The 9,132-nt window shown below is 60.6% G+C and overlaps 1 protein-coding gene across 2 annotated transcripts; it reads right to left on the reverse strand.

The window, feature by feature from the left end:
* Positions 1-1,548: 1,548 nt before the first annotated feature.
* On the reverse strand, positions 1,549-7,922 carry LOC135407955 (uncharacterized). Of its 2 annotated transcripts, none has more exons than XM_064643363.1 (4): positions 7,568-7,922; positions 6,825-6,964; positions 6,295-6,711; positions 1,549-1,669 (listed from the first exon to the last, which is right to left on the reverse strand). In XM_064643363.1, the coding sequence occupies exons 1-4, from the start codon at positions 7,676-7,678 to the stop codon at positions 1,570-1,572; spliced, it is 768 nt and encodes a 255-aa protein (XP_064499433.1). In that variant the 5' UTR covers positions 7,679-7,922; the 3' UTR covers positions 1,549-1,569. The 2 variants fall into 2 exon arrangements, with proteins under 2 accessions (XP_064499433.1, XP_064499434.1); XM_064643364.1 differs by lacking the exon at positions 1,549-1,669 and adding an exon at positions 4,459-4,931.
* Positions 7,923-9,132: the final 1,210 nt, after the last annotated feature.

The following is a 9,132-nucleotide window of genomic DNA, read 5'->3' on the forward strand; positions in this document are numbered from 1 at the left end:
CAGCCCAGTGGCTTCTGCTCAGGCTGGCCCAGAGTGGGGCTGGGGCAGGTTCTCCAGGGAACTGGAGCCAGCCCTGAACGGGGCTCTGGAGAGCAGGAGCTGCAGGGACTGAGGTTTGCAAAGCTGGGCTGAAGTTTGTCAAAGCAGCAGAACATTCTCATTCCTGTGGGTTTGTGGAGTCCGTGTTGGTGCCCAGGAGAACTGGGTCAGACTGGGCTTTGTGGTCTGAGAGCTGCCCCCCTAAATTTGGCAGGCTGTGTGTGCTGGCAATGAAGTGCTATCCCAGAGGCTGATGGTTTCTGTCTCCAGGGATGCCCAGGACGCTGCTAATGCCCAGGGATCTGCTCTGGGTCCAGGCTGTCCGTGCTGGAGGGCCCTGGTGGCTGCAGTCCCTGAGCCCGCAGAGACAGAGAGAGCCCCGGCCCGAGTGGCCTTTGGCCCCTTGTCCTGAATTTGGGGTGAGCCTGGGAGCGTGTGGAAGGTGAGAATGAGGGCTGTGTTCCAGCCTGACACCGGGCAGGTCAGTGTTTCCCTGGAGGGGGAAGGTTTGGGCCCGCAGGCTGAGTTGGAACAGGACCAGGGCAACAGACGCTGCTGTCTTTTGTTGCCTCCTGAGGTCTTCTGTCCCCCTTGGAGATTTCCTCCCGGGCTGTGGCCCCACAGGGAGCAGAAGGGAAAGCTACCAATGCCATGGGCATTGCCAGCCTTTGTCTCTCTGCTTTGCCATCCAAGCTGGGAATTTGCTGCTGTTGCTGCCGAGGCTCCCCTACCTGGGAGTTGTGTCCTCCTTGCAGCCCTTCCCAGCCCCAGCCATGAGCTCCAGTTGTGCCTCTGTGTGTCTGGGAGTGTTTGCTGGGACTGTGCTTCCAATGTATCATCCCTGAGAAGATCCTGTTGTTCCAGAGCACTGGGGACAGTTTGGGTTTGGCAGCTTCAGAGCTGGGTTGGAGCAGTCCCTGAAAAGAATCAGGAGAGTGGAGGTTTGTCCCAGTGGTGCTTTCACACCCCACTGGACAGGCTGGGCTTTGTGTTTGGGGTTGTCCTGTATTTGCTCTGCAGATAATGGGCCCTTCCCAATTCAGCCCAGCAGATCCCAAGGGCTCTGACAGGAATATTTGTTCTTTCCTTCCCTTTGGGATAACTTCATCTCCAAATTGCCATGAGCAATTCCTTAATTTCTCCTGAAGAAAGCCAAGTGTCAGAGGCAGTTTGCCAAGGAGGCCAGAAGTGTCTTTGGAGCAGAGAGTGCTGCCAGCTGCGTGTGCCTGTCCCCAGCCTGGCACTGCCCACAGGGACACACGGGGCACTGACCATGAGAGGGAACAAAACCACTGCCTGCCAGAGGGTTTGTCCTGGGCCAGTCAGGCCTGGGGCAGGAATTGGACTGGGCAACTCCATCAGCTGCTCTTCCCTCCCCCACAAAGCCCCATCCCCTGGGCATTAATGACGTGCCCTGTGCCCAGCGCTCCCTGTTCACCCAACTGAAACCAGAGCAAGGCTTGCTTTGCTTGGAACAACTTAAAGGAACTTGAAAACAAAATAAATCACTTTTTTCTTCTTTTTTTTCTTTTAGATGCTGGAATTGCCTCTCTGGCTGTGTGCTGAGCTCTGGCTGCAGGGGACTGTCAGGCCTTGGTGGCTGTGAGTTCCTGTTCTTCTCCCTGGGAAACTGGAAAGAGTTATTCATTAGATTGCAGAAATGTTTTCTGAAGCCTGTCCCCTTCTTTGTGCCTTTTGCTGACAGATCTTCTCTTTCTGCCTTTGCATGTAGAGCTGTTCCCTGATGTCCATTCACTGGCCTGAATTCCTTGCAGCTCCCAGCTGGGGAAACCTGGCAGAACATGGCAGGGACAGAGGTGACATTTCTAGCTGCCAACTTGGGGTAATTTCGAGGAGACCCAGCAACTGTTTGTGTAGGAAAAGGTGAGGTGCTGCAGAGGGGAGGGAGGTGGCATTTTGGAGGGGTCCCACTGAGGGGGGAGTGGAGTGCCTGGGGCTGGAGTGTGAGTTATTAAACAGGGAAGAAGGGAAGGATGCTTGGGAGGGAAACACTCAGGGAATGTGTAGGGATGGAATGGAAATTTGGGGCGTCAGGAAGAGCAAATGGGTGATGTAGAGGAAGGGAAATGTTGGGGGTAAGACTTGATCTCATCTGTAGAGGGCAGAATGACCATTTGGAGGTAAAGTGAGGCAGTGAGTGGTGGGCAGGGAGGGAAATTTCTGTTGGTAAAATCAGAGGTGATGTGGAGCAGAGAGAATGCACATCATGATGGACACTGAGGCAGTCAGGGGTGGGCAGGAGGGGAAACCTTTGGGGGTAAAACTTGAGGGAACGTTCAGGGCAGAGACTGAATATTTTGAAGTATAAATGAGGTACTCAGTGGTGGACAGCTGGGGAGTGTTTTAGGGTAAACTTGGTGTAGTCCACAGGGTAGAGAATGAACATGTATTTGTACAGAGGAGCTGACCTACCCCTACATGTGGGTAGGTAAGGAGAATTTTGGGAGTAAAATCTGGGCAATCTGTAGCAGAGTGAATGAATATCTTGGGGTAAAGTGAGGCAGTCAGTGTTGGGCAGGTAGAGAAAATTTGTGTTTGTCAAATTTGAGGTCACGTGGAGCAGAGAATGTACATCCTGAGATAAACTGGGGTAATCAGTTGTGGACTCGTAGGGAAAATTGGGGGGGAATATCTGAGGTAATCTGCATGGTAGAGAATGAATATTGAGAGATGAACATGAGGTACTCAGTGGTGGACTTGTAGGGAAAATTGTGGGGTCAAATCTGTGGCAATGTGCAGCAGAGAGAAGGAACATTTTGGAATAAAGTGAGGCAGTCAGTAGGGGAGAGGCAGAGAAATTTCTGAGGGTGAAACTTGAGCAAATCTGCAGGGCAGAGAATGAATATTTGGAGGTCCAAAAGAGGCAATCAGGAGTGTGCAGTAGGAAGACTCTGGGGAGAGAATGACTCTCTTGTGTTCAAGAAGAGGTAATCAGGAGTGGGCTGGAAGGGAAAGTTTGGGGTTAAAAAGGAGTTTATTCTCTCCAGGGCAGGGAATGAACACACTGAGGTAACCTGAGGTGATGAGTGGTGAGAGACAGAGACAATTGTGGGTGTTAAAGTTCAGGTGATCTGCTGGGAAGAGAAGGAATGTGTTGAGGTAAAGATGAGGCACTGGGTGGCAGGCAGGTGGGGAGAGGTTTGAGATAAGCCTGAGGTGTGTGTGGGGTGCAGAATGACCCTCTGTAGGTACAAAGGAGCTGGTCAGACGTGGACAGGTAAGGCAGATGTTGGGAGTAAAATGTGGGGCAATCTGTCGCAGAGAGAATGAATCTTTTGGGGTAAGGTGAGGCAGTCAGCAGTGGGCAGGGAGGGAAATCTTTGTTTGTCAAACCTGAGGTAATGTGCAGCAGAGAGAATGCACCTCCTGGGGTAAACTGGGGCAAACAGTAGTGGACAGGTGAGGAGGTTTTGGGGGAAACTTTGAGGTCATCTCTGTGGCAGGGGATGAATGTTTGGAGGTAAAAATGAGGTAATAAGTAATTTGCAAGCAGGGAAAACTGTGAGGGTAAGTGTGGATGTCACCTAGGGGAGAAAATGAGCCTTTTGAGGTCCAGTGAGGCAGTCAGTGGTGGGCAGGGAGGGAAAATTTGTGTTGTAAAATCAGAGGTCATGTGGAGGAGAGAGAATGCACCTCCTGGGGTAAACTGGGGTAAACCTTGCGGACCTGCAGGGAAAATGTGGGGGTAAAACTTGTGGGAATCTGCAGGGCAGAGAGTGAATCTTCTGAGGTGAAAATGAGTTCCTGGGTGGTGGAGAGGTGGGGAAAGTGTTGAGAGTAAACTGGAGGTGGTGTGCTGGGGGAGAATGAACATCTTGAGGTAGAAGTGAGTTGCTGAGATGTGGAGAGGTCAGGAAAATGCAGTGGGTCCAGAGTGAGGTCACCTGCAGCAGAGAGGATGTACCTCCTGATGGACACTGAGGCAGTCAGGGGTGGGCAGGAGGGGAAACCTTTGGGGTTAAAACTTGAGGGAATGTCCAGGGCAGAGAATGAATATTTTGAAGGATAAATGAGGTACTCAGTGAGGTATTCATTGGATTGCAGAAATGTTTTTTGAAACCTATCCCCTTCTTTGTGCCTTTTACTGACAGACCTTCTCTTTCTGCCTTTGAATTTACAGCCTCCTTGTAACTCCCAGCCCGGAAAACCTGGGATAACTGAGGAGGGACAGAGATGAAGGTTTTATCTGCAAACTTGGGGTAATTTCTGCAGGATACAGCAACTGTTTGTGTGGGAAAGTGTGTTTAACCACATTGGCCCAAGTTGTGTTTGCACCAGCTGGGGCCAGAGGTGCCAAGCAATCCAAAGCAAACCCTGCTCAGCCTCCGAATCCCAGGGAGTTCTCCAAGCTGTTCATTGAGGGACTAAAGATACATTGAAATGGAACCAAGACACTACTAAGTTTCCTGGGAATCCCAGTATTGCTGTCCTAGAATTTTTAACAGCTTTTTAAGCTTTTTATGACAATAATGGCTTTCTTCCTTTGATTGAATCCTGCGGTAGGATTTGGGGTTTCTTTGGATTCTGAATCCCTCCCAGGGGCCCTGACACTGGTCAGGAGCTGGCAGGACAAACAGAGTCAGAGCTCCTGGCAGGCACAGGGGCTTTCCCCCAGAGTGGATCCAACTGCTGCCCCCCAGCCTGGCCAGGCGGGATCTGCTTTGGCTCCCGGCTCCTGCCAGAGACAGAATGTGTTCCCTTGATTGGAATGAGGATCCCGTAGCTTCATCTCCTAGAGGTTCCCTGGGCAGCTGATCCACTCTGCCCCGTGTCCTGCTCTCAGTTCCTGCCCAGCCAGAGCCATCTGTACCAAGGGCAAGAGCACTCCCAGCCTGGATAGGGAATGGGGGACTGGCTTGTGCACAATTCACCTAGAAAGTCAAACGAGGGGATTGTTGAGTATCTGGCTCCTTAGGGAACCTGCTGGGAGTAGAGAAGCACAACCCCAAATCTCCAGCTGTGGGTGGAGTCGTGGAACGTAAACCAGCACAAACTCATCCCCCAAAATGGACCGTGGAAGAGCAGGACCAAATAAGGGTCAGTGTCCCTGTGGAAAGGCAAAAGGAATTGGTTGGGACTTTGATTGTCCCCTAGGAGATGGAGGTTGCTGGGAAGCAGAGAATGCCCTCCCTCAGGCTGCCAAGATCTCTCAGCGCAGCGGCTTTGGCCGACAGGGCAGCAAAAAGATTGTTCTCTGCGGGGGGCCCAGGTTTGGGTTCCGGTCTCAGCATTGCAGGTTTGGATGAATTCTACCTACAGCCCGCAATTCCATGGGAATTCCTGCTGCAATAGCCTCCCAGTGCCTCCTGGAGCCCGGCTGTTCCCCCGCAGAGCTGCCGCTCTAACGCCAGGTTTGCCAGGAAGCAGCCACGGTTCCAGGTCTGCTCAGCGGGATCGGGACAAGGACAGGTTGATATTCCACAGACTTTGCTGTTTATAACCCTCCTCCCCCAGCCCCACTGGTGTCCCTGGGGGGGACTTGAGCGAGTTCCCTGGAATTGGGCCGGTTTTCCGCCCCGGGCCGGGCTCCAGGGGATGTGTTGGCCCAGGAGAAGGTGGGGGCCGGACGCGCTCCCGGCCCGGGGCGAGGCAGCCCCTGAGCACGGGCGAGGACGTCTGTCCGGGCCGGGAAGCCGCTGTCCCTTCGGAGCCTCGGGAGCGACCCCGGGGAATTCTTTTCCCCGAGGAAAGGGATGCACAGCCCTGCTTTCAGAGCACCTCCGGCTGGAAGGGCAGGGATTTGGGGCGGGCGGGACACACGTGGGGGGCGCGGGGGAGCTCTGGGAGGTGGGCCCTGGGAATGGCTGCCCGCGCTGCTCTGCAGCCCCGCCGTGCCGACACTGCCGAGTGCCAGCTGGATGCTTTGGGTCCTTTGGGGCTGGCGCTGGGGCGTGTCCAGGGTGAGGCATCTCAGGGGGCCCGTTCAGAGCAGCGCCCGGCTGAGGAGCCGCGGGCAGCCCTTTCCCCGTGCCCACCCCACGGGGGCTGTAGGGCACAGCTCCAGGGCACAGCTCCTCCATCCCCTGGCAATAGGAAGCCCAAGCAGGGCTGGGTCGCTGTCTGTCGCTCCGGCCTCCTCCCGGCCCGCGTTCCCTGCCCAGCTGGGACTGCCCAGGGAGCCCCGAGAACGTTCCTGGCGGGAAGCGGGAGCCGCCGAGGGCTCCGTCCAACTCCGGGCCCGAAAAGCGGCCCCGACCTGCGCCCCCCCCGGCATTTTGGGTTCCGAAGGCTCACCTGGAGGAGACGCTCCCCCGCAGGCGGGACCAGGCGGCGACACTCGACCAAACGCCTTTGCCTCGGAGCGAGGGATCCCTCCGGACTCGTTTGGCTCCTTTATCCCTGAAATGAGCTCGGATGCCGCACGAGCACCTTTGCAGCCGTTGGGTGAAGCCCGGACGGGGCCGGAAAACCTCCCTGAGCAGGGCAGCGATGAATTGGTGCCCGTCCCCAGCCGGGCACAGCCCAGCCGGCCGCGCTCCCTCCGGCCCGTGGCTGCGAAGGGCTCCTGCAGAGATTGAATAAAAGCTCATTTCCTGACTGTATTTGCCCGCGGTCTTGCCCCTCTTTTGACTCGCGCAGCACCATCCGGTTGGAGCATTTCTTGGTTTCCTCCCCTGTAGCCGTTTCCCTCCCAGGCAGGGCCTTCCCCGTCTGCAAATAAAGAGGAAATGTTTCAACGGGATTTTGAAAACCAGAGGGTTTGCCCCGGGAGGGTGCGAGTTGCCGAGAAAGCGGGGCAGAGGAAGGAGAGCCTCAGGTCTCACCTGGCTGGTGTCAGATGAGCCGCACCTTCTGGATGGCAGGGCAAAGAACTGCTGTCGGTAATTGCCGAAGTTCCGCAGGCAGAGCTGGGAGCAGCCTGTGCCCGAGCCGCGGCACGGTCAGTGCCAGCTCCTGGGGCCGCCTGTGGACAGACACAGGGACACGGGGACAAACGAGCAGCTCTGCTCGGGGTCCCGGAGCACGGGAGGAACGGGGAAAGGGCTGCCGCCGTTCTTCCCTCCCCGGCAGGCCCCCAGCTCCCCGCGGCCGGAGCGGGCCCGTGGCCGGAGCCCCGGGGGGCCCCCGAGCCCTCGTTCCCGGGGGGCCCTGGGGGTGGGCACTCCTGGGCGCGTAGGGGCCGACCGCACCCGCTCCCGGGTTCGCCCCGGGAGCGGGTGCGGTGGCCTCGGGGGTGCCCGAGCGGGGAAGCTCCGATCCCGCGGGGGGTACGGGCGGCACCCCTCCTCGGGGGTCCCGGGGCCGGCCCGGCGTGTCCCCGCGCCCCGGCCGGTCCCAGCCCCGGCTCCGCGTCTACACGACGAACGCGCCGCCGTTCTCCCCCGACCGGGCCCCGGCAGAGCCCCGGCCCGAGCGGCCCCGCCGCGCTCGGCCCCAGCGCCCGGCCCGGAGCGGCTCTTCTCGCCCGCGTTGCCGGGGCACAGGCGGCGAGGCCGGGCTGGGATGAGCCCGGCACCGATCCTGGTCCCCGTCCGGATGCCGAGCCCCATCCCAGCCCCAAACCAACCTCGCTCCTCCGGTCGCGGTCCCGGTCCTGGCCCCGATCCTTGTCCCGGTCCTCCTGCCGAGCTCCATCGCCACCCTCGGTCCTCCGACGCGCCGATCGCTCCCGCAGCATCCCGGTCCGAGGTTCCTCCACAAACTCGGGACGAGCGCGGCTCTGCCGGCTTTAAACGGCGCGGCCGGGGCGGGGCCGGGGCGGGGCCGGGGCGGAGCGGGGCCCGCACAGGTGTGCGAGGCGGGGCCCGTCCAGGTGCGCGGGGCGGGGACGGGCAGGGGGCGGGTCGGGGCGGGGGTATTTAAGCGCCGGAACTCGCCCCCGCTGCCGTTTGCTCGGGCAGTGCGCGGGGAGGCAGCAGCGCCGCGGGAGCCTCTCGCTGCCGCGGCCCTTTTTTTTCTTTTGCTTTTGTTTTTGTCTTTCTTTTGCTTTTCCCTCTTTTTTTCGTCCCCTCCCTTCCTCCCCACCCTCCACCCGCTCCCCGCACGCCGCCTCTCCCCGGCCGCTGTCGCTGCCCTCCTGCACAGCCCGGCCCCCCCACCTGCCCCCGGCCCCCCCTGCCTGCCCCTGCTCCCCCCTCGCTGCTCCGCTGCACAGCCCGACCTGCCCGCACCCCCGCTCCGTCCTTGCCCCCCCGCCCGTCCCGTCCGTCCCCCTGTCCCCCGGGCCGTGTCCCCGCAGCCGCGGGCTTGGGGGCGCCGCTTTAATAAAGCCGCGAGGGCCGGAGCCGGCGCCCCCCCTGGATCCCCCTTTCCACGGGGCCGGGCCCGCTCGGCGGGTCCCCCCTGCAGTTCACAAGCACCGCCCGACACCGCCGGGGCTCCGGCCCGTCCCGACATCACACGGGGGGCTCCGCGGGCGGGGGGACGAGGGGGTGGCGGGGGGGGCAGGGGATGAGGGTCCCCTCCGGAGGAGGGGGCTCGGGGGGGACGAGGGGCAGGCGGGGGGGGCAGGGGATGAGGGTCCCCTCCGGAGGAGGGGGCTCGGGGAGGTGGGCGGGGGCAGGGGGGGCTCGGGGAGGGGGGCAGGGGGCAGGGGGATCCCCTCCGGAGGAGTGGGGTCCTCGGGTGGGAGGGGTCAGAGGGGGGAATTCCTCCCACTGATCCCTCCCACCCCGGGACTCCGTCCCTCGGGGGGCGATCGGGGGCGGGGCCCCCTCCGGAGAAGGGGGTCCCGGGGTGGGAGGGGGGAGTTTTCCCCCTGTCGGGCCCCTCCCACCCCGGGACTCCCCGCCCTGAGGGGTGGCCTGGGGACCCCCTCCAGGGCAGTGGGGTCCCGCGGTGGGAGGGGTCAGAGGGGCGAACTCCTCCCACTGATCCCTCCCACCCCGGGACTCCTCCCCCGGGGGGCGGTCGGGGGCGGGGCCCCCTCCGGGAAAGGGGGGTCCCGGGGTGGGAGGGGAGGAGGGGCGAGTTCCCCCCTCTGGCCCCTCCCACCTCGGGACTCCCCGCCCCGGGGGGCGGTCGGGGGGACCCCCGTCCGGGGGAGTGGGGTCCTGCGGTGGGAGGGGTCAGAGCGGGGAGATCCGCCCCGCGATTCCTCCCATCCCGGGACCCCCTGCCCGGGGGGGAACG

The sequence above is a fragment of the Pseudopipra pipra genome, unplaced genomic scaffold, assembly GCF_036250125.1.
Source record: "Pseudopipra pipra isolate bDixPip1 unplaced genomic scaffold, bDixPip1.hap1 HAP1_SCAFFOLD_107, whole genome shotgun sequence".
Taxonomy (NCBI): domain Eukaryota; kingdom Metazoa; phylum Chordata; class Aves; order Passeriformes; family Pipridae; genus Pseudopipra; species Pseudopipra pipra.

What these genes read in the sequence shown, in the direction of transcription:
- LOC135407955 (XM_064643363.1), bottom strand. Translation starts at nt 7,678, where the DNA reads ATGCTGCGGGAGCGATCGGCGCGTCGGAGGACCGAGGGTGGCGATGGA. An exon ending in GCTCATCTGACACCAGCCAG is followed by an intron (nt 6,712 to 6,824) that starts GTGAGACCTGAG and finishes CTTTATTTGCAG; the next exon opens with ACGGGGAAGGCCCTGCCTGG. An exon ending in CGGGGGAGCGTCTCCTCCAG is followed by an intron (nt 1,670 to 6,294) that starts GTGAGCCTTCGG and finishes AACTCTTTCCAG; the next exon opens with TTTCCCAGGGAGAAGAACAG.